This window comes from Liolophura sinensis, chromosome 10 (assembly GCF_032854445.1).
Source record: "Liolophura sinensis isolate JHLJ2023 chromosome 10, CUHK_Ljap_v2, whole genome shotgun sequence".
Lineage (NCBI taxonomy): Eukaryota > Metazoa > Mollusca > Polyplacophora > Chitonida > Chitonidae > Liolophura > Liolophura sinensis.
Window position 1 is genome coordinate 22,799,596 of NC_088304.1, and position 24,669 is coordinate 22,824,264.

At 41.9% G+C, this 24,669-nt stretch overlaps 1 protein-coding gene across 2 annotated transcripts; it reads right to left on the bottom strand.

The window, feature by feature from the left end:
- Positions 1–1,821: 1,821 nt before the first annotated feature.
- On the bottom strand, positions 1,822–24,669 carry LOC135476249 (NACHT and WD repeat domain-containing protein 2-like). 2 transcript variants are annotated; one of them, XM_064756202.1, is made up of 10 exons: positions 24,610–24,669; positions 19,042–19,133; positions 14,124–14,272; positions 13,777–13,909; positions 11,388–11,606; positions 10,318–10,406; positions 9,391–9,507; positions 8,556–8,745; positions 6,833–6,955; positions 1,822–6,573 (listed from the first exon to the last, which is right to left on the bottom strand). In XM_064756202.1, the coding sequence occupies exons 4-10, from the start codon at positions 13,832–13,834 to the stop codon at positions 1,937–1,939; spliced, it is 5,433 nt and encodes a 1,810-aa protein (XP_064612272.1). In that variant the 5' UTR covers positions 13,835–13,909; positions 14,124–14,272; positions 19,042–19,133; positions 24,610–24,669; the 3' UTR covers positions 1,822–1,936. The 2 variants fall into 2 exon arrangements, with proteins under 2 accessions (XP_064612272.1, XP_064612273.1); XM_064756203.1 differs by lacking the exons at positions 13,777–13,909; positions 19,042–19,133; positions 24,610–24,669 and having other exon boundaries at positions 14,124–14,469.

Consider the following 24,669-nt stretch of genomic DNA (forward strand, 5'->3'; position numbering starts at 1 on the left):
TTATGTTATCAACCTCGAGATGTCCATTGAGACATATCCATTCTCAAAAGTGATTATTTTACCTTGTACCATGGGCGTGGGTTATTTTTACCTGTAGTATGACCGTAATTTCATTTTTATATCTGCATGTCTTGTAAATATAGTAAAACCTTATGGCAAATATGGCTATTTCTCATCTTGTTTTCCTTATAGTTTCACCGAAAAAAACACACTTATTTCCTCCAACATTTATCGCTAATTGGTTTACCTATGGGTATAGAGTCTCACCACGTGGCGTGCCATGACAGGCTGAAATACTGCGACAAATTCGTAAAGCCATTCATTAATTCATTTGTGTTAAGTTTTGGCGGGTGGGGGGGGGGGGGGGGGGTAAAGGGACTTGCAGAATGGATTGGGTCCCCGCGGTCTTCTGGTTTTTTTTTATACAGAATGTTTAATTTATGCAGAATGTACATGCGCATTGTATGTACACATTAAGCATATGACAACATTCTGCGTAGATTTCAATGTCTTAAAACAAAAAGAAAATGAAATATTCTTGAGCACGGGGTAAAACTCCTGAAACCCAGGTATACTTCCCTCATATACATTATGTCCCTATGTGTACATGGAATTCTTTTAAGGATGGCCCTCAGCAAGATTCAAATAAATAAACAAATAAGTCTACAGCTCAGGAGAAATAATATCACCAAGAAAAATCCAGGCAAAGTTAAATCACTGGTCAAGGGGAACCCATGCCATTAAGTATTTAAAATTCACAGCTTTAAAAGCAAACGGCTCCGGTGAGTTAACCATTGATTATAAGCGCTTCCTTTCTGAAGAAAAGTCCTGAAAAAAACATAAAATGTAAATGACTGATATCTATTTAGCTTTTTAATTTATAGTTTGTGTATGTCGTTTTACTCTTTTCGTCTTCGGTCACTCTGCCATGTTACCGGTGAATCTTGATAATACTGTTAGCAATTGTATTTAATTTCATGATGGAGTCTTCCTTTGCTGCCTACATGGGGGTTAAATAAATAACAGCCGGTTATGTAATTTCTACACAAAGTCTCTGACAGGTCACTCTGCATGAAATCATTTGTGCTATTCTGCATACACTCTTTTAAATAATGACCTTTAATACATCCATGTACCATGTCTATAGAGCTTAGTTAAATCTATAAGACAGCTGGAGGTAATTTCCTTCTCCTTATAACATGCAAGGGCGACCGGTTACTATTTACGTTAATTGTTCCGGCTTTTTAAAACTCAACCATATTTTTATTTCTTCGCCTTACAAGATACTGTTCAGAGCGTCAACCTCATAAATGACAGGCCCTGGTTACAACACGAGTCTCGACATGTGTGGACTACAATAAGTGGTAAACTTCATACGAGAAATGTAACGTTTTTGCCCACTCTATCAACATACTGCCAAAAGTGGACACATTGAGGCCTCCCTGCCACAAAGATTTATTTATTAATTAATTTAGTTATTTGATTGTTGCTTTTCCCACTTATATGTGAATTTTATGGGCTTAGAAATAGATTGCCGAGTAGGTAAACCACCGACCTTTGATAAGTTACTGATGAACTCTTCCACATGTGTTGCGCAAACAGCCTCGTCGACCGCTTTATTTTGGCCTATGGCCCACAAGCTTTGAAAGACGAGTAATTTAGAAATAAAGGACGGGTTTGAGCCCACACCTTGTGTGTGATGTCCTAGCGAGTGAGAGTCCTGCTACAAAGAGCTTCCATGGTTACGTGGCTGATAAAACACTGAATATCAGATACCAACCTAAGCAAACATACAGTTAAGCAGAACTATTAATCAGTTGGTTTCCATTTATTTCATCACCTTACAGTTTACAGCATGGCAGATAATGCTAGTCTTGTGTCAGACTGCCGTGTTCCAACACTATACTTAGGACTGCTAAGTAGAAAATTACTCATATCACTGCATACAGCACGTTTGCGAACCGCGTAGTCGGTTCAAGTTTTGAGTCATGTGGACAGAATTGGTCAACAGTCTGTAGCTCGACGGTCTCCGCCTTTCGCTCAGGCGTGTGTGATCTAGTTTGGCAGACAAGCGACGAAGATCAGAACTTGCGCTCGTAATCCGTGCTATGTCTCTCTCAAGCAAAGCGCAGCCTGTGTCTAAAGTCTCACGAGAAGGCAGCTGCCCTGCGAACTCTCGTAAAGGATCGCTGAGCTCCAGTATCAAGCTGAAGATTAGCACACGCCCGTTGTCACAGCCAACCGACACCGTGCGCCCATTTTCGGCAACACAGAGTGCTGTCCCTTGGCCGTACACCAGTAGCCTCCCCTTCACAAGCCCGTCACATGAACGGATCACCAGTACCTCCTTCCTGCTTGTCGTTAGAGCACAAATGTACCTACCATCAAGAGCGAAGGCACATAGTTTTGGATCAAACCCAGACAATTTTTCCACTTTATCTCCTGTTTTCAAGTTTAATAGCTCGAGATTACTGTCCAGTGCAAAAGTAAATGTTGGCGAGAAAACTGTATCCTCTACAACGGAAGCCGGTGATAAGAACTGAGGGAAATGTCTCAAAGCACAGTGTGTTTGAAAGTCATAAATGAAAGCACTTGCAGCTGTTTCTGTTGAAAGAATCGTTGAATTCCCAGAACGGTCAATTTCCCTGGCATCAGAATAAATGAATAGCACTCGTCCATCTTTCATGGCTGTAGCATGCAGAATCTGGTCATTAGTATTCGCCTTAACCATGAGATTCTGAATGCTCAGAAAGTTTGCTTCATTTCTGTCGTTTTCACTGACAGAAGAGACAAATACATAAGACTTGAAGGCTCCTTGAGAAGCACTTTCGGTTTTGCTCGGTGAATCAGACTTTACAACACCAACCACCAAGAGGTCACTGTTTTTCTGGTTGTTGTCAACCAACAAGAGGTCACTGTTTTGGTTGTTATTGTTATTTGTATCACTGTTGACTTTCGATCTAAACTGCAGCAGAAATGGTGGAGAGACAAATTCCGCTGCGCTGAACAATTCAGTGTAGTGCTCTATTTTTTGTTCTATATCGATTGTGACAGCCGCGTAAGAGTAAATGTGGCGCTCGTCAGGCACATCCGTAACGAACGAAACCACACAGGAATCCTGACTAAACACCGAGAATTTCACATTAAGGGCGTGGTGAATTTTGCGGCCGGATATTGTCTCCCACAGGATGGCCTCTCTTAGGCAGCTATCATCGGTATTAGAAACTGATCCGACATCCACTTCTGTGTCTTCTCCGAGGTCAACACAAGAGCTTGACGTGATAGCGAAACGACCATCTGGAGAGAGGGTGATATCGTTAACCTCAGAACCCTCTCTGTGCTCAAAGGAGCCGATAATCTCACCGTTACCGGCATCCAGAATCTTAGCTTCACATTGTCCCGCCGCACAGCAGAGTATGGTGTTTGTCTGGCAGGACATAGCCAGGTAACGGACTTCGTCATCTGTGGCAGTATTCGTCAGTTTGGCATGTTCTTCCAACTTGTCCAGATTCCAAACTTTCATCAGCCCGTTCGCCAGAAGGCAAGCAGCGAGTGAAGAGTCACTACTGGTGAAGAGACGTTCTATGGGACTTTTGGTTGAGAGCAGAATTCTTAAAGGTTGTCCAGTCTGAGAGTCCCACACACACAAATATGTGTATCGAGACGCCACGACCAGGCAGCTGTCAGGAGTGAAGGCGGCTCCAGAAAAAACAGAAGAACGATCCATGCAAACATTTCCGGGTAACGCATTCAGAGTGTGCACCAGTGTTCCCTGCATGACGTCACAGATCCGTAAACAGTGGGCAGATCTCACTAGCACCATGTTTTCCTTATTGTTAAGCACAAAGTCCAGGATTTCAAAGTCACGCACAAGTCTCACAGTCGAAAAACTTTTGAAAGCTAGATCAGAATTATACAAACTTAGTCGCCCAGCGTTTGACAAGATCAAGAATTTACAAGCGGCCGTAAAGAACTTGAGTTTTAGTACGATTTCACCTGTTTCGATGACAAGTTGTCTTTCCACGAGGGGCAGAGTGTAGAGAAAGAGGGAAGTGTCTGAGCCGCACAGGAGGAATTTATCCTCCGCGCTAATGGCTACACAGCGACAGTGATGAAACAATCTGTGGATGAGTTCTCCGTTATCTACATCAAGTACAGTCGGACCTGGTCCCTTTTTTGTCGTGAACGCTAAGTAATGCTCGCCGACGACAAGCTCTGCGATATCCTTATCACACTTTGTAGTCCACTGTTCTTGCCCAGTGTCCGTGTAGTGGGCGGATATGGTATTGTCTTGTCCCACTACACAGACGCTGTCCCCACAGGATGTAGGGTAGAAGTTTCCCGTGGGCAGGGAGACGCCACGCACCTGACGCTGAAGGGAAAGATTCCAGAGATCAGTCGATTTGTTTGCAGGGTTTGGCACCGCGACCATGAGCCCATCAGAAGTTTGGAACCAGCAAATCTGCCTACTGTCGGTGGATAGCAGGCACTCAGATAGCAAAGGTCCACCCGGACTTTCGTACAGCTGACAGTTGGGAATGCACGGGTTGTATCTCTGAGCCGCCAAGTCACATTGCCGAATAAGCATCCGAATGTGCTTGTATTTGGATGAATACGGAAGCAAGCGACCTGTGAGCTCGATACCAAGAAGATTTAAGTCCAGAGCCAATGATCGACTCGCCATCTGTAATGCCACAAGTACTAGCTGTGATTCCTTATCCACACCATGTCCATAGTCCATGAATAACTCTGCTATAGGAGCTGTAGCAAGTTTGGCTCGAATCCACTCAAGGTTGCACAGTATCTCTGATTTCAACATGTCATGCCTCTCAGCCGCTGCCAGGCATTTGGGCAATGTCCGCGAAACTCTTTGATTAAACATTCTGGACGCGTCTGGCAGAATGGGAATGCGCTCTCCTAGACGCTGTGGTATGACATCATCATCGCTAGGCACCTCAGAGAAAGATTCGCAAACGCTTTGTTGTCTAGTTACACCTCTCCACTGTCGAAGAAAATAATCCGATAGCACAGAGTAGAGTTTGTGTTTGGTTGAGGTCTTCCGTGTGTAACGCTCCACTGCCGCGTTGTGAATAAAGGCTTCCGTCCATGAGAGCAGCGGTGTGCCGTCGATGACTGTAGACTTTAGGAATTTGCTAACGTCGTGTAAAAGTCGATATAGGTACCACACGGGGAATTCTCTTACTTTATTCCTGTGCTTTGAAGGAATTCGAAGACTGTCCAAAAGTTCCTCGTCCAGCCGCAGAACGTCTGTCAACTCCTTCTGGCTCAAACCACCGTCTGCCGACACTAGATACCCGAACGTTTTAGAGCACAGTAAATAACCGTGCCTTCTCTCCAAACGAGAAAAGAAATGACCAACGGCCTCGCTTGAAGAATTGGGAAGGTCTTCAGATTTAATGATGTCATAGGAAGCCCAGGACACCGCTTGGTTGAGCAACAGTCGAAGGAACACTGGTGTGTCGCACGTCTGGGTGGCCTGACGGAGGGATTTCCATTGAGACGGTGTTAATGCCCTTCCAGATCGAATGATCCAGGCCTTGAGTATGTCGCTACAGGCTTCGGAGTTCAGTCCCGGTATCCTCATGAAATATTCCGCTTGTATCTTTCGCGAGAGGCTGGATAACAGCCCAGAGGCCTCTTCAGAGACTGTGAGGATCAGTTTTAGGTTATTTGCTATCTTCATCGGGATCCACTCCAGTAAGTGCGCATCTTCGCACGGGTGAATCTTATCAATTCCGTCCAACAGGATGACCAATACGCCGCTGAATTCCGCCTCCGTAATCAGTGTGGTGAACAGCGTCTTCAGCTGCTCACAGTCCTCGGGAATCTCACTAGGTTGCTTGCCCATCACATCGTAGATCTGCAGGCACAGCGTGAAGAGGAGGTGCCTGAGTGTCGAAGTTCCTGACATTGAGCCGCAAAAGCGGACGATGACAGCAGACTGGAGCCCAGGAAACAACTCGGCGGATGAGGATTGTACAAACCGAGCAATCTGAGCAACGATCACGGATTTGCCGACCACAGGTGGTCCGTGCAGTACCAGGCATTGATCCGTATCCGCTCCGACCAGGTATGCCTGTACGCACCGAGCAATGTCCTCCCGAATCAGAGTCGCCTCAGATATCTCTCCTGCAATACGCCAGTGGTCGCCGACTTCTTTTACAAGTTCATGGCGAAAAGCTGCCCGCTTCCTTGCACAGGTCTCGTCGATAAGTCGACGGCATGTTTGATACAGGAAACGGCTGAACGTTACTGCATACTCCTTCCGAGCACTGTTGTCGCCTAGCCCAGCTAAAGTTTTCCAAGACACGGAAAACGTCTGAAGATTCTTTGTGTCGCCCAACACCTCTGGTATCACATCGGCACAGAGATGGCTAATGGATTGGAATGCAGCTGCGTCTATCTGACAGCTCATTGGATCTCCGTCAATATATTGCATTGCCTCCGGTGACGTCATGTCTTTATTTTTGTCTGTCAAAAACCGGATGTAGCCAAAACATTTAACATCTGGGTGCTCACACTGTACTCCTTTCAAAACTTCAGCACCTACAACTGCAAGGAAAACACAACGTAAGAAACAATCTTCGCCTTCATGAATTTCACTTCACATATGCTTCTTTTCATCCCTTACTTAACCTTAAGTTTGCTTCGTAAAATCAGTACAAAAATTTAGATTTAGGTCTTTTGGGTTTTTTCTTTCTCTTTTTTGCATCCATCCATTTAAGAATTAGTAAGGTCTATGGATAACATAATACATTAACATAATGAAACATAATAATATATCCTCCTTCGAAGGACAGATTTTACTTACGAGAAGACGTTAGTTGTGCACATTGGTCCTCTTCAATGATTCTCAAAGAAACTGCAGAGTTTATCCCTTCGTCCAACAACTGGATTAACTCGTCTGAATAATTTTGCCACGTCTCACGCAGGCCTGCGCATGTGAAATGAAATACAAACAGTTAATCGTATGATGAAAAAACAGATACAACAAGGCTAAGATTACAATACATTACGGGTAATTTGTATCCGACCACGCGTAATCAGGTTAAAGCGGCCTTTGTTCGAAATATTCCTGAAAAGCGAATAGGATCAATAAATTCAAAAATTCCTTAATTCATAGAGCGTTGTTTAGATGAGGGATGGATGTATCATATTCGCCCTTTACTTGTCTATATTAGTAATGATTACAAGAATGAAACGAGGAACATTTTTTATAAGCAAGTGTCTTTGCGACCACAGGTACCATGGTTATAGTTGCCAGGTCTCGCCACCAGTCACCAGTCATGATTTGAACTGTGCGTTTCTTGAACTGTTAGAGGGGTTGCGTTATATACTAAATTACAATATAACCGACTACCATAAAAAGAGTAAAACAAGAACAGCGTTGGCAAATGGTCACACGTAACCGTGAAATACTTCCTCTTGTCAATCAGTGTTGGCTTTGCTTATGCAAATGCTTTGAAGAGCTTACTACAGGTGAAGAAATGAATGTCTTACAAAGATCGTTAAACGATAAGGATTGAGATAGTCTGTATTGCTTTCCTAAATTGTTAAAAAAAAAATAACAATGTATTATTTATTTATTTATTTGATTGGTGTTTTACGTACTCAAGAATATTTCGCTTGTACGACGGCGGACAGCATTATGGTGGAAGGAAACCGGGCACAGCCCAGTGGAAATCCACGACCATCTGCAGTTGTTGTGGGACCTTCCTACGTACGGCCGAAGAGGAAGCAATGTATTAAAACCCCTGTCACTAGTTTCGAGGGATAGTATGAAAACAAAAGTTTTCTGTCGTTTCTAATTTTGCCTTGTGTGACGTCATGCAAAAACACATGGCGTCACCCACCCCTGACGTATACCAACAAATGACAAATGACATTTGACGCACTTTCACAACACATGACGTCATTCCAGCATAACCGCCTTACTCGACGTCACATCTACTTGACTCATCGTCACATACGGAAAATTGTCCAGAAACTCCCGAAGATTTTGTTTTTGAGGACTCTTCACTTATACGAGTTAAAGTGTGTTATTCGTCGTAATTTTTTTAAACCCTAGTGTTAGCTCTGTTCCTCAAGGTATCCTTCATATCATTTTATTATTTCCCCGTAGCTTCTCTTAGGACTGAAGTAGCACTTCAATTGTGACAATTGCATAGTCCCTAGCAGCATAGTTAAGGCAGATTTGGTTACCGATAATCAAAAATTAAAGTGATGTTAAATCACTTGTCTTAAAATGAATTTAAAATGACTTGTTTTCATCACAAGTATTAAATACAATAAAAGTAATGGTTACAACTGGTTTAAGAGTTCACAAGTTCTGCGACTGACGAAACCCAGCAATCTGAGGAACCTTTCAGCGTATAGCTGTTTGATTCGAGTAAGTGACCCAGTTAGTCAAGGACGGCTGGTCTTTAGCGGAAACAACTTATACGTGATATCCGGCTTGAAAATTGATGTTTTCTGAAAGTCATTCCTGACCAATATATGGAGAGACCTATTTTGTGCAATGCGAGAAAACTTACCCTCGCCATTGTCAACATTCCTTTGAAGCAGATATACTGGTGGTGTAACATTAGTGTTCCGCCAATACCAGGTGTCTAATAAGCTGACGTCACTTCCAGCATGTTTCAGACCTGACCTTATGGCGATGAAAGTAGCGTCTGGAATCCTGCTGGGTAACATTTGTCTGCCATATTTCATTCCGATCACGACCTACCAGAGAAAGCACACATTAAATACTCTCCACATATACTGAGACAATGGGAATTATGCAATAATAGAATACTATAACCATTTTTGCACATTTTTCAAACAGCTTTCAACACTGAGAATAGAGCACTATCTACAAAATATATGTCTCAAAGTATTCGAACAAAGAATATCATAGATAACTATTAATTGGCGTTTTAGTCTCAACGGCTTAAAACCGTGTGGTATATCAGACAACCAGCGCGATATTGCCGGATAACCTTGCAGCTAAAGTGTGCGGTCACCATAATGTGCCATGTGCCATGTGACCATGTAGTATGGTACCGCATGTTCCACGACCATCCTATACCGTTCGGCTGATAAACGTGCGTGACGGTCACAAACTTGCCATACCTCTGAGTAGCAAACATTTCAGCTCAATTTCTTACAGCTTTTCGTCCTGGGCTTATCAGTGACCTAAGATAAGAGTTCAGAAACGCAACTTGGATATCACTGGCATCCCAGATTATAAATATGTTTCCTGAAGCCGTGTCTAAATTGCAAGCCACTGACTCAAACTAGAATTCATCTGTCTATTTTCTTCCACTCAAAAGTATTTCTGCTTCACAAAGAATAAGTAACAAGGACGATAATCTGGGTGGCACATACCCCAAAGCTAGGACCGCTGCTTGTCCGCATACAACTCTCTAGCTCCGCTAAGCACAGGTCACGTGTCCAGGGCTCATCCAATAGGTGCTCTGGGGTTCCCTGCCGAATATCTACCACCTGTGGGTTTAATAAAAACACTACAGAATTAATTGATTCATCCAATTGAAATAAGTTAAATGTGTTTAACATTTTCGTATATTGGTGTAAAGTAGCAGAAATATTTAACATAATCAATAAGTAGGACAGAGTAAACAAAATTTTGCGACTCGGTTTAAGCATGCGCTGATGAAAACAGACTGTCCCTGAATAAATGATATTTATTGTCATGGGTTCCAGAGTTAAAAGCAGTACAAGTAAAACTGATTTACTCCAAGAGACAAAAACATCTGTATTCCTATTTGCATATTTAGCTGTATAATTTTAGGAAATTTTCCAAAATATTGTTCTTAGATATGGAGCCCAAAAAAACTGCGGTATTCGTCTTGTTCGCCAGACTGCTGCCTGCGCGGTACGATTCCGGAGAGGTAATTCTGTAAAACACGCCGTCTTCCACCGGAAACAATGTGGAATGGTTCACATAATAGGTTTAAATACGCCTATATACTATTTAGTAAATTGGTACGAAATTGAAATATTGGTCTGTATAGGCTACAGCAAATATCTGTGGAATGAATGTTAATAGCTAGGTACCGGTAAGAAATATAGGCTAAAATATATTTTTCGTCGACTTGAGCGGAACATTTTTGCCTCGAGGGGGGTGCGAACGAACCCACCAGCCCCACCCCCACCCCACCCCCAATCCACGCTATGCCCTTGCAATCAGGTTACACAGACTGGTCTTCCGGTGGACATGTGGGAGTCAGGTCTTGCGCTCTGGAGCCTGAACCTAAGCGTTATGCTAAACAAAATATTTCTAAGTGGACTGACCTGAAACTCTACTCCATGCGTGCTCCAACAATAATCCTGCAGCAAGGGGGCTATCTCATTGTGAACAATCCCTCTTTCTGTGTCCATATCTAAAGCAATCAAAACAATTCAAAGGTTATTTATGTTATTATTTATTTGATTGGTGTTTTACGCCGTACTCAAGAATATTTCACTTATACAACGGCGGCCAGCATTATGGTGGGTGGAAACCGGGCACAGCCCGGGGGAAACCCACGACCATCCGCAAGTTGCTGGCAGACCTTCCCACGTACGGCCGGAGAGGCAGCCAGCATGAGCTGGACTTGAACTCACAGCGACCGCATTGGTGAGAGAGTCCTGAGTCATTACGCTGCGCTAGCGCGCTAACCAACTGAGCCACGGAGGCCCCCTTTATGCTATTGTGCTTGTATTATAAATGTTATTGTTGTATGACACACAGATATATTAAGGTTGTAGGTAATACACTTAATTTCCATCCAGCAGGATTTAAAAATGAATCAGCTTACCACGTTTTTCGTTTCTACAGAATTAAGCTCTTATTAGATGTATTTATAATACAAATATATTTTTTATTAAATGATGATCACGCAACTGTCTGGGAGTGAGTCATCGAAAAAAAGGCTACGTTAATTACTGAAAATGGCATTCGTGATATTTCACGAAGTTGATAACCCACACACTATATGAAAAACCACGCAATGGAAACGAAAGATCGATTCTTAACTTCTGGTCGTTAAAGAACCAAGAATTTACTTTACATGAGTTGAACTAAATTGAAGGTTGTCTTCAAGCCACAAATGATGAAAGCCATCCACCCCCACCCCCTGTTAAGTCACTTTGTTGGACTCTCGGTATCCGATTACGTAGTAAGACGATCCTAAGAGCGAAATACAATGGCATATTGTTGATCCAAAATCCCTCTGTGATCTGTGAATAATAGAGATGACCTGGGCATTTTCTTGCTTCACTGTGTAGAACAAGACATAAAAGTTCAATATCAGTTCTATTGAATGCTTGTGAGGTTTCCTTGTTTATTTCTTTTCTTTGATTCTTAAAAGAAAATATCTCACCAATTCCGGAACACAGGTACAAGCGAACTGAAGGAGGCTCTGGAATGGTAACTTCGCCAGGCGACAATTTACCCCAGTACAAGTTCTTGACGTATTGCCTCCATTCTGCAGGGATCTCTTGGGAACGGAAATTGTCAGCAAGATATCGACGACTGTTTGAAGGCTCCAGGTCATCCAAACTGACATCGTGATGCAAAAATCTGAGAGGAAGATTCGACCCTGAAACAAAAAAGTAAAAAATAAGACTAATGATGTTAAGTTCAAAGTTGAAAGATTTTTAGATATAATGCTTCACATTTCCCTGCATATATTTCATTTATATCCACATGTTGTACAGGTCCTAAATTGATACGCCATAAACATTCAAGTTCTGCGCGGGTGTATTACAGAAGTATTCCTCCATAAGGAAATAAAGCCTATTGAAATAAATCAATAAACTGATGCGCAAGGTGATTCATACAAGGTGATTCATAATAGTGAAATTATTCATTCGCTGATAATATACAGGTAGGGTGGAAGGTACGAGACAAACCGGTGTGTCCTGCTGCTAAACTGTCGCGAAATTAGATCTAGTCTTGACAGATAACGAATCTAGCAGACTTACACAGCGTTCAAGCGATAACGAATCTAGGTAAAATATGATTCATACATGCAGCGCTGCTAGGTAACGACTGTAGCACAGATGCTTCGCAGATTGTTGACAGGTAAAGAAGGACAACGAATCAAGCTAAGATGATTCACACAGTTTTGGTGGACAACGAATCTGGCTCTGAGATGATTCACACAGTGTCGACAGATAACGAACCTGGCTGAGATGGTTCATACGGTGTTGGCAGATAACGAATCTGACCGAGATGGTTCACATAGTATCGACAGATAACGAATCTTGCTCAGATGGTTCACACGATAACGAATCTAGCTGTCTCGGTAGATTACATGCTTTTAATTCCTCTAATCGTTCTGCGGACTGATTAGACTCATCGTAATATATGATTAGTAAAATTAGGTTAATCGAAAAATAATGTTTTTTTTTTTTTGTTTTTTTTTGATCGGTGTTTTACGCCGTACTCAAGAATATTTCACTTATACGACGGCGGCCAGCATTATGGTGGGTGGAAACCGGGCACAGCCCGGGGGAAACCCACGACCATCCGCAGGTTGCTGGCAGACCTTCCCACTTACGGCCGGAGAGGAAGCCAGCATGAGCTGGACTTGAACTCACAGCGACCGCATTGGTGAGAGACTCCTGGGTCATTACGCTGTGCTAGCGCGCTAACCGCCTGAGCCACGGAGGCCACCGAAAAATAATGATATACCTTTGATCAACTGAGCTTCTTTGTCGTATATCAGACATGCGTGTACCTATTTATATCATAAAGTAGAAAGTCTCTTAAAAGCATGCTTTTAGAATGCGGTAACGAGTCGATAACTATGACTGGCCTAGAAAAACATAAATTGGGCTGATAGTTTCCTCCGCCAGTAAACCTGATGGCCATTTTCATGAGTAAAAGTCTAAAGTACCCGTACGACATGCATGTGTACCAGCTAATGAGACATGAACCAGCTAATTAGAAATGCACCCGCTAACTAGACGGGTACTAGATAATTAGACATGCACGAGCTAATTAGACATGCACCACCTTAGCTGTATTCAGTTTCTGGCTTAATTAGGTACGCAGAATGCGAGGTCGCTAAAATGTCAGTCAGAATTTGGAGTCCAGCTTCTGCTGGTCACCGTCGTATAAGTGAAATATTCTTGACTACGATGTAAAACACCAATCAAATAAACACATATCCATCAGATGCATGCTCTCTTTTTCCCCCCTTTCAATTTCATCACAGTAAAGTGAACCGTGGTACAGGACTTAATGACGATGCTTTACAGATACACATTCTACATGCCTATATTCTCCGTGTACATGTCCCTCGGTGCATGTTCATAGCGGTATTATTTATCGAACTATTTTCAGAGCGATCTGGTGACGTAACATTCAGTGCACGCATATAGCTTTATGGAGGCATTCTACAGATCAATTTTCACACTGTTATAGATTTTTCGCCCTCGGAATCGGAGAAAAGTAAGCGTCCAAATTAAGGCGCGCATGTGCGCAGACTTACATCCGTTGAACACACCTTAATTGTCTTGCATTAACTCCCGGGCGCACTTCTGCTTAATAGTTCTAAAACTGATTGTCGCCGTGCAAGCGAAAAGAAGCGATTATGGTGTTAGAGAACTATCAAAAAAAAAAAAAATAAATATAAACAAATAATAAATAGCCTAGTTAAAGTGAACAGACGAAGTTTACGTTGCACACGCATTTGAAGTGATTTCCAGTAACAGTTTTCCAGTTAATATTTATGGGAGCTAGATATCAAACTAAGTACATACCACCCCGATTGAACAGTTTAATCATCCCAAGGTCACTCATCCAAAGCTTACCACTCATCAGAATATATTGTAATTATTGTAACACTCGGTTTATAGGCATCTATGGGACAGTCATGCTTGAGGGCAAAAAATCCTATAGATAAAATGCATATGTAATATATCCGTATTTGTAAAATACTTGAATGCTGTCATTAATCTATGACCTCTTACATGTTATGTTCGATAACGGAACTGAGGTGAAAACTACCTGAATCTGAATCCACCAATTAAAACTTGCAGACTAAATAATAATTCCAAACAAATATTATTTGTATAGAAAGTGTAGGAAATACACATCCTCAACCTACCTTTCTGACGTACTACTGCATCCATTTTGAAGGGATGGTAATGTCCTTCAAGGAAAATCCTCCACACAAGCTTTAATCAAGCGGCAGAAATTTTCGTGAACATGTTACAAAAGACGACCGTCCAAACTAGGAGGCTTGAAAGTTGTCTCCTGTGACAGAAAATGCAATGCTGTTATACATGTGTAGAGTCAGTCTTGGTTCCGTGGTGTATTCACTTTACATGGTAGTTGTATAGGGTAAACAGTGTTCCCAAACAAATCACAACGGTATAAATTGTCGCCGGTCCACAGCTTATAGTCACCATTTCACCGTTGCCATGAGGGGGTTTAATATACACCCCACCCCACCTCCTCCCCACCCCACAAGACCCTGAGACGAGCCATAACCAGTCATTCCGGCATTACAAGCAGGTATTTAATACTGACTTCTTTAGGTCAACAAGGGGCGTTTTATGGTGCCCCAATGTCCTTGTTTACGTCCGCTAGTGTATTTTCCAGTTTACCACCATTGTTACTCACATATCGGAAAGATTAAGCTATTGTTTCGCTTTTTGGCTAACATAGTCGCGCGGCATGTCGTGCCCAAACATGCTCTGTATCGTAACCACAAATGACCCACGAGAGTTCCTAATTGGCAAGCTCACACACTGTGCTCCGTCGAGAAAAGAAAAGGCTATTCAGTGTCCTTCACAAGTTATATTGAAAACATAGTTTGCAGATCGTATGGTCTGCCGCGGTTCATGTATTATTTGGAACTGATATGCCTACCACTGGTCCATGTATGCTACTTTGTATCGCGTCCTTTTTTATGAACGTGAATGTTAGTACTGTTGTGCTGAATTTTCATCTGCGTCCACTGTAGCCTCGCGTTTAAGACAAAATGTGAGTTCTAATCCATGAACTATATATGTACATATACCCACTTTTATGGCTTCAGAGTCTTTAGTCGGGATTTCACATATAAGACGGAATCTAGACCAGTAATAGCAATTTACTGTTCCCACTATTATTGTTATTTGTATTACTTGCACCAAACGAAACGAAACTTACATGTTCTTGGTCAAAAAGCATGTAAAATCTTCAGAAATTCAGTGCCAAATGGACTGTAATTTTAGCACAATCATAATACAATATCTTCTCCAAACAAAGGCTAATTTAATCAAACTTTGTATATTTATTTCATCTTAACGTTTTGTTCGAAAACGAGGCTGTCTTGTTCATATCGCCATAAAACGATATACGCAGAACTTCTGCACATGTCAGTCATATCAATCTGAATGGAGAAATACTATACTGGACCGGTAAAGCATAACCAGTCTTAAGATTATCAAACTTAAGTCAAGAATGCACAGCTGCACTTAAAATGTTTTGCGATAAGAAGTTTAAAATTTGTACACTGGCTCTTTACTGCCGAAGAATAGGCCAACCACAATATGCCGTTTTTCCTGTTCAGCTTTTTAAACACTTGCACTTTATGACTTACGTCTTAAGTTACTTGAGGATAAACACGAGCTCAGGACTGCATATATTATGGCTATCAATATTATCGGCCCTGCGTATACCCTATATGCAGTTGTCTCCCGTGTGTCAGTATAAGTATGTAGATTTCACCATTATTACCTGCATATACAAATAAGTAAACTTTAAAAACGACGATTGCTATTGACACATAACGTTATGTAAGCCCAAGATATCCATCCCCACACTCCCCGTATACACCCTCTCTTCAAGAACAGCTGAAGTATATGCACTATATTTGCTTGCGATTATGTTCGAGTCAACAAATATCTCATTCAACAAAACTTATATTTGTGTCTAATGGGTAGTCAACAGAGGTTAAGTCTAGATCCTTTCCTAGACTTACCCTATCCTACATAAGATCACTGCTGTCTCCAAGTTTGCAGGTTATACGAGGTGTGTTCATGTTTCGATTCCATAAACCTTACTACCATGCACACGTGTACTTAATACTGACTATCCCCCAGAAAGAGAAAGTGGTATGACTTATTCTTTGGCACTACTGTCATATACGCAGTCATTGTCTAAAAGTTCAACCCTATTGCCGCAAGAGCACAGCGTGTGATTGATTGGAGTGAGCCATATAGGTCAACGTCGTTATATCCGGCCAAACAGGAAGTACACATCAGTAATTATAGAACGGCCGGTATGAGATGCATACAAAGTTAAAATCACTTAGCTCACGCTCTCCTGCCATTATAGTCGGCGTACGTACCAGATGGGTAGCGATGTGGTTTATTATTGTTAAGGAATCCAGGCCTATCCGGAATCGTCAACAAAGTCCATGAAGTCAGAGGAATCGATGGTTCCTATATATAGTATGTCCCAGATACTCTCACCGGTGGTCTAAGCACTGGATTATAATGTGACAGTTAAATGTCCAAGACGACCTCTAGGCCTATATAATGTGTCCTAAGAATCAAATCTGATGTTGAGTGAAGAGTATACGCTGTAATAGATTTGGTGCAAAAAAATTTTGCGTTAGTCTTTGGTACTTTTAAAATCATATTCAGTTTCATTTTGACATAGTCGTCTACAGTGTTTACGAGAAATTGTCACACTGCTAACAAAGATACAGAGAAGATGCACATAAAATCGAAACAAATTTAATTTGACAGAGTCAGAAATGGTCGTTTGTCACACGTAACCGACATTTTTATTTATGATGTGACTTTTTGTCTAGTAGAACTATGCATGTCTAGAAAATGTTCACACATGAAAAAAAGAGGTTTGTTTACAATTCAAAACAGCTCATTCGACTAAAATGTGCTTTAGGTGACCAGGCTGAGCCACATTTGGTCACCCTCCAGCCTCCAATGAATTTCCGTGTACAAGGCGCTAAACCACAATAAAATAAGTAAACATAACACTAAAATAAGCTGGTATCACCAGCGAGATAACGGTATACGTCATTGAAGCCCGAGTAGCCATTGGGATTTATTCATTCGATCGGTGTTTCAAGCCGTACACAAGATTATATCACTTATACCATGGCGGCCAGTATTATGGTGGGAGGAAACTGGGCATAAGCTGGGAGACACCCACGACCTTCCGCAGGATGATGTCAGACCTTCATATTAGAACGAAATGATTGGCCTACATCAAAGACATCAGACTGCTCCTGCACGCATCCCAACGGGGTTGTCATTTTAAAACAAGGAAATACGAGCGATGTTCAGTCACAAATTGTTTTAACAGTATGAATGGCCTAAATAAAGACATCAACTGAGATATGCACAGACATCTATCTGTTCTTGCATCCTCATGAATTTGCCATTCTAAAAGCAAAGCTGTGGTTACGAAACTGCATAGCGTATCTCATAGAAGATAATGTCTATTCGGTATCTCAAAAGCAAATGTATTAAGTAGACAACATCTCCATTTGAGCGCAAAGATAAAGGCAGGTAAATTTCTATAAAGAAAGAAAATCATTTTGCTCTCATCAGTCGTGTCAACATAGTTTCAGTATTGCCATAAAATACCAAGGTATACACGTAATTGAAGACCTGCAGGTCAAGGGATAACGTTAATACATAATTAAGACCTACAGTGTACGGCATAGACAGCAAAACCAGAGCAGCGACGTCAGTGTGATAGCTGGCAAATGATCACACGTAACCGGTGAAATACGGTCCCTTGTCAGCTTACTTCAGTTTGGGGTTTATTCTAACTGTTCATGTAAATGCATAAATAGTTGCAAATTACACGCCCCTTAGCACCCTGGCTTAAGCAGAATTAGGTAAAAAAATGCAGTGATGTTAATTGCACAGGTCTAGAATTACTCGAAATGCTGTGTTATCACAACACACGATCGCGAACTGAAAGTCTTTCAAATAGCACCGAGGCCTTATAGTTGATCGTTGGATTTGACCAGTCATTGACCAAAAGAATAAAGTGTAAAAGACCTCAAGAGAAAATGGAGTTGTTTCCTGGAACAAGTGGAACAAGTCTTTAGGTTCTTTATAGAGAAAGAAATGTTTCGGATGATAGGATACATCCTGTAGAGGAGGATTGTTAGTCAGCGTCATTCATTACCAAAGTCTAAATAGATTTATTTCCAACTCTGTGTGAGTGGTTAAAACGTCCTCCTGGTGCAGCAGGAAATCCGCCTTCCATCCCTATATATTTCAGTAAGTCCTAAAACGTTAACAGTTGTAATTCCCTCACATCCTGGCTTGGAGGGTAATTCTGGTCAAGCAATGGTTCTCAGTTGTCTGTGCAGAACTTTATGTCTCAAGCCTTTGGTACGGAGTTCTGGTGATTAAGCAAAATACAGCAAATTGAGATTGGGGTTCAACTTGTATACGCAGTCTTGATATGACCGACAAAATGTTGAAACCGACGTATCCAACCACCCACCCACCTAGTTTGTAGTCAACATGCATGCATTTATCAATCAAGCCGAACTAATTTGTTCTTAAAGGCAAAGAAAACCATGGAAGCCGAATGAGGTCATCGAGGCCCCCGGCACGAAGGCGGAGCAAATGTCGCGCGAACGCTACCGTCACCGTGCAACGAGGCGATAGGACAAGGACGGTCACTACTGATGAAGAGCAGTAATCTGGAGCGCAGCCCCCTGAAAGAAATTGACGTGTTTGTTAGGGACATTCTTAAACCTTGCTCCACACTCATAAAATGGACAAAGTTTCTCTCAAGTTGTATATACGTCGGCAAATAATCCAGCAACCTGCAGTTGGTAGTTGGGTATCTATCCATCCATGTCTATGTGATATCTTTCTATCTGCAACTACAATGTATGCTAATACTGAGACAATCCAAGAATCATATTGTTTACAAACAAATGGTAAGGTTTTTTTCTGTCGCTATTTTGTAATATGGAATTAAAACAAGTCTAATTTTAGGCTAGACCACAGACACTCCGCATATTGTGTGTAACTTACATCTGACGTAATGAAGACACAGGAAACGCCTGGCTGCACGGTTGACTTACTGGCATGAGGTTGCTCGAAATCTTGCTTCAAACTGTGCAACCCTATGGGATTAGAAATATAATGAACTATATACCAACATATAGGTATTCCTGATTACTTAAAAATCATTTTAGAGTCGGCAACCTTGAATACAGGATTTTTTTTTTTTGAAACATTTGAGTTCAAATTATCAGGCTATGGGCTTCTTTAACATATGCTGTAACTCGGGCACCTGTAAAAGGTATCAAAATTTCCTTGTAATAGGGCCAAAATATCCAGTTTAAAATGCTAACGCGATCAATATGACAGCACTAGACGGAGTACTTGCCCCAGGCATAATGAACTCGACACGATGATCAATGCTGACCATGCACGATAATGATGATCCAAGTGAGCCGTGCGAATCATACTATGTGTTTCAGCTTAGAGTGGATTTGTTATGTAAACCAACATTATATACATCGGCTCAGGTATACAGGCCACTGCACAGCCGCATGTACATATAGCATCACATCCGGATAGGGAGCCTGTCCTCCCTGGCCGAGAGGGGTTAGAACCCCAGCACGGCGCGAATGCCTCTCACCAATGCGGTCGCAAATTTGAGAGCCCCAGTCCATGGAAGATATATTCCATTTACTCACTGGTACTGTACAGTGTGCTAGTTTAGTGCAAAACACGGATGGTCGTGGGGCTCTGCCTGGTTTCCTGTCAACATAATGGTGGCCGCCGTGGTAACAGTGAAATATTCTTGAGTACGGCGTAAAACACCAATCAAATAAATAAATAAATAAAAAATCCTGATAAGAATGACACTCAACCAAAACAAACACGTGTTTGCTCAGTCATAACAACGCGCCGGATATACGTTATATACAAGGGTCCGCACAACCACAGCCTGTCAATAGTCAGATATAGGCTTATAGGGTGCCGTTCAGGAACACGTTCCTGTCTAAAAGAACCCCCTTGCATGCATGCAACTACATAGATGGTAAGTCGTCTCCCTGTAGCGCAGTTTTGCGATAAGCCTGTTCATCGTGACAGATGCTGCGCGGAATGACGAGAGGGCTTCCCAAGGATGTGATTCTAAAGTTGCTATACGAACGGTAGCCGCGGGGCATGCTAGAGCAGGACCAATCGGCTTCTCAACAATGCGATATCTGTGAGTTCGCGTCCGGCCAAGCTGTCTTCCCCTCAGTTCAGGAGTCGCATGCACGTGGAAAGGCCTGCTAGCAACATGCACGGACGTGCGTTTTCCGCTGACTCCCCAGTTTCCTACTACCGTAATGTTACTGCCGTTCTTTCAGTAAAATATTCCTGGATACGGCGTAAAACACCAATCATAAAAATACATATGTAAATAAATAAATACAAAGCGTACCATGTGAAATTCTACTCGTCAGAAGATAAAATGGTTTTGGAACACTTTTAATATTTTAAATTATATAACTGTACTTTGATAAGAGGCCACTAGTCCAGATATCATTACACATGGCGGTTGGAGTTGGAATATATCCAATTTCCTCCAGTTTTATGCTTGTGTGGGTTTGCTAGTGATGATACATTGGGGCACCTATCTGGGATTGATAGCTGAGACGACTGTGAGTACACACAGACACATTATTTGGCGGATACGGCATTAGTGTATTGAGGATATGTGAAGTAAAGAGGCGTTCTAGGTAAGCTTATGGAACAAGACAGAGCTGTGACAGTATGGGGTGTAACACCTGAGCAGTGACGGCTGTGTGATACCGATAAACTGGGTCCGCAAATGATCACACGCAACATGTGAAATCCGGCTCCCTACCAGGTTACGTCAGTTATAGGGTTTTATTTTAAGACAGCACCTGGTTAAAACATATTTCAATCGAAAGCAGGATTCTTAAGCTTTCTAAAAAAATATCGTATTTTATTATTTTAATGAGATTTCAACGAATAACATGTAGAACAAAATGTCAGTACTGCACAAATGGCCGGCGTGAATCGAGGCAGACATCTTGAGAATTTTACCCAATCAAACACGTTGCTATCAGATTGAGCGGCCTAAGCTGTGACGTAGCCTTTACCCATTCACTCCATCAAGAGACATATGACAGCACAAAATTACTGCATAAGGCATCGTTTTGAGATCGTTTACAACGATTTAGTTACGTATAGCCGAGGGGCCATTTTCAAACTGTTCACAGATCTGTATCATTTACGGATCACCACAGACTTAAAATTAGTTGATGCTGCTACGATAAGCTATTTTTATTGGCCGTGTAATATCTGCCGTGTTGATTTCACCGTTTAGTTAGCAGTTTCTAAATAACACATTTCAGAGTCAGTGAAAAATTAATCGGGGATGCCAAAAGTTTGTGGGAAGGAGAAGACGGCATCTCACCGGACAATACTTAAAATTAATTAAATCTTCTAATATATACCTCAAGTTGATAAATTATAAATAAAGTCAGCGCCAAAATCCGCTGTGAGCGACTCCATTTTGCTTAAGAACTAGTCCTGAAGTCTTCTGTGTTAGGAGGAGAATTGCCGTCGGAAATCTCCGAAGTGCAGTTCGTACATTTCTGGTTCCCAGAACGTGGCGAACAGTACAGTTCGTTTTCCGTTTGACGATCGGGAAACCGGAATGTTGGACGTACGTTCCGAGTTTACACGAACAAGCCGGCAGTTTTAACGATTCTCATTGGCTGAGAGGCAACACATTCCCAGCATAAATTACAGGGTGTTAAAGATGGAGGGCGCGATGGAAGCAGCGACTTATGCAAGCTTTGCCGTTTTCAGACTTTACGTGTATCGCGATATTCCAATATCGCGGAAAAATCGCAAAAAAAATAATGCAACAGGCACCACCAGATATAAAAAAAAAAAAAATGCGCTCTTTTCAGCCTATAGTGTCATGTTTTTAAGTTTTCTTCTCCTCTACCTTTGTCTTGCATACCAGGGATGTTTTTTTTTCTGTTTTCTTTTATAAAATACAGTAAAATTCTTGACACGCCGTGTTCAAGCCGAGTTGCTTTCCTTGAAGTCTGCGATAGATAGGTCAGCACTGATCTCATCTTAGAAGCCACCACCACAAAACTGAAGCATAAAATTTAGCGACAGTTGAATGCCTAGATCAGCCTCTGTCGTGCTAAGATTTATTCCCATTTGTTTCAGAAATGAGCATGAGCCTAGTTGCACAACAATCTTATTGTAATTTTATTAATATTTAATAGGGGTCAAAATCGCCAACACAACCCCTCCGAAGGCTACGAACCAGGAAGAACACGGGCGTGCATCTTTAGGCCACTTAAGCCTGGCGCACACGAGAACTTGCTGAGCTATCGATCACGAGAGGTGGTCAGCGCAGCAACTTTAACTCAACACTTACTTCACTGCACACGGGGTGCATTCGTTTCTGCATATTTTTGCTCTAATATACCGGGTGACCCTCAACTATCCCACGTGAGTGCTCAAAATGGCGGACCACGAAACGCTGGAAGAAGAGTTGCGTTTACTTCTGCTGTTATTACGTCGCCGTCGACGCCGTTGGAATGCATTTTTTCGAAAAAAACTGGACTAGATCTCTGTTTTTAAATTCTACCGTGTTCACGGCAACCAAACTATGGTAGTCCTGCCACAGCTCAACGAAGTTATCATCCAAAAGGGCTTCATTCACGAGGTGTTCAATGCTGGCCATGCTGCTATGATACGTGCTACGATAAGCTATTTTTATTGGCCGGCTGAGTTTTCCAGCTCAGCTGTCGGCGCAGAGAGGTCGCACACGGTAGGAATTTGACCTCTCGTGGCACAATATATCAAACACGATAGATACTTTCCTCACTGCCTCTCGTGCCGAAAATCTCACTAATACTTCGCCGCACACGGGGGAAAGAGCTCAGCTGCTTGCCTCTCGTGGTCGATAGCTCAGCAAGTTTCTCTCGTGTGCGCCAGGCTTTAAACTGTAAAAGATATAGCCGGGTTACTGTATCAGCAGTTCAAGCAGAGGAAGAAATATCCTTCCAGTATGTCAGATTTCCAATAAAGCTGTTTATCACTTGGACCTTCAGTGCCGAAGCCTTTCATCTGCCCTAGGCTATACTGCTTTGACTATAATACGGAAAAAAAAACGTTAGAGGGCTAGAGTAAACGTGACGTCAACTTGCTGTCGATAATGGAGACGGGTTGAAGCTGTGTCAAGACGAAGTTTCACTGAACTTTTACAGGATTGAAAAAAAATCTAAAAAAATATTAAATGGCGGTTTAAGATACTTTGAATGGTAGTCTTTCAGTGGACATGCACATTAGCCAGGTGCTGTCTTCCACTTTAACTTACGGTCCGCCTGGCACCATGGCCTAAGCAGAAATAGTTAGTCATGCGTGGTGTACTTTGATAACATTTAAACTGGTACATTTAGTTTGAATGGAGAAATGTAGTAACCAGAAGAGAATACAGTGTACATGAACATCCACTGTTGCACTATGTGCCTGAACAACAGTAATTAGTCGATGGTAATTAATTAAACTTAAGCAGGCACCTGTTTAGGTAATAGAGAAGATGTATGTTAAGTTCCACGCCAAAAATGCAGTATGCTAAAAGCTAAATATAGGGCAAAGCACTGTTACACAAAGACCTAAATGGGAGTAATTGGGAAAATAATAACCCGATTGCCATTAAACTTAAGCATGCACAAGTTTAGATGATGGACAATGTGTATGGCAAGTTTCATCAAAATCAGCGCCGTAGTTTGAGAGGAGATGCATGGGCAAAATTGGAAAACAAGCATGCAAATGTCCAGGTGATAGGCATCGAAATCGCGCAGTAGTGTCTACAGACAGATGGACAGACAGGCAGGGTGATTCCAGTGTACCCCCTCCCCCTTCCTAACTTCCTTGAGGGGGTTTTATAAAGGGAAATGTATGACATAGGACTATGTGTTCATCATGGGAATTTAGAGTGAACTATTTTAACAAATCGGATCGTCAATGGCTTGTTATCGAGACTCAGACATTTTGCAAATTTGGTCAATGTGGTCTAAACAACCTCAGGCTATTGTCCAAAATGCAAATAACATGTGGTTACGTGTCCACGATCAAAATCTGAAGTAAACTACCAAAACGAAACGTCACGTCAACTTTGTGTTATAAGTAAAGAGTTGTTCTTGGACCTGTCCCTCAAATATGGTGCATGCTGACCACCGTAGATTTCTGTATGCATATAATACAGGGAAGTCGTGTAACCACAGTTAATAAAGAAATCTCACTTATCACATATGTTTTCTGTCAATCTTTAACCGCTTGTTGTCTCACTGAACGGTTACATATGTTTTCTGACAAGATTTACTTATCAGTGATGTTTATTTACATTACAATGCAATTTACATGATGTAAACGGTTAAACTGCGCGTAAAATATAATGGCGCACGCAAGCAGACGACTGGTTATAAACATTTCACTGAAACTTACGCTATTTCTCTGTGTTACACTATACCTTATTATCGTAGAATAACTCGTCTGACTTTGGTATAACAGCTTCCACAAGATTTTCAAGTATTTACGTACCTTGAAGTAGACAAACTGTCATTTTACTGACCCGAGACTCGCATCCGGCAGCAAAAACTA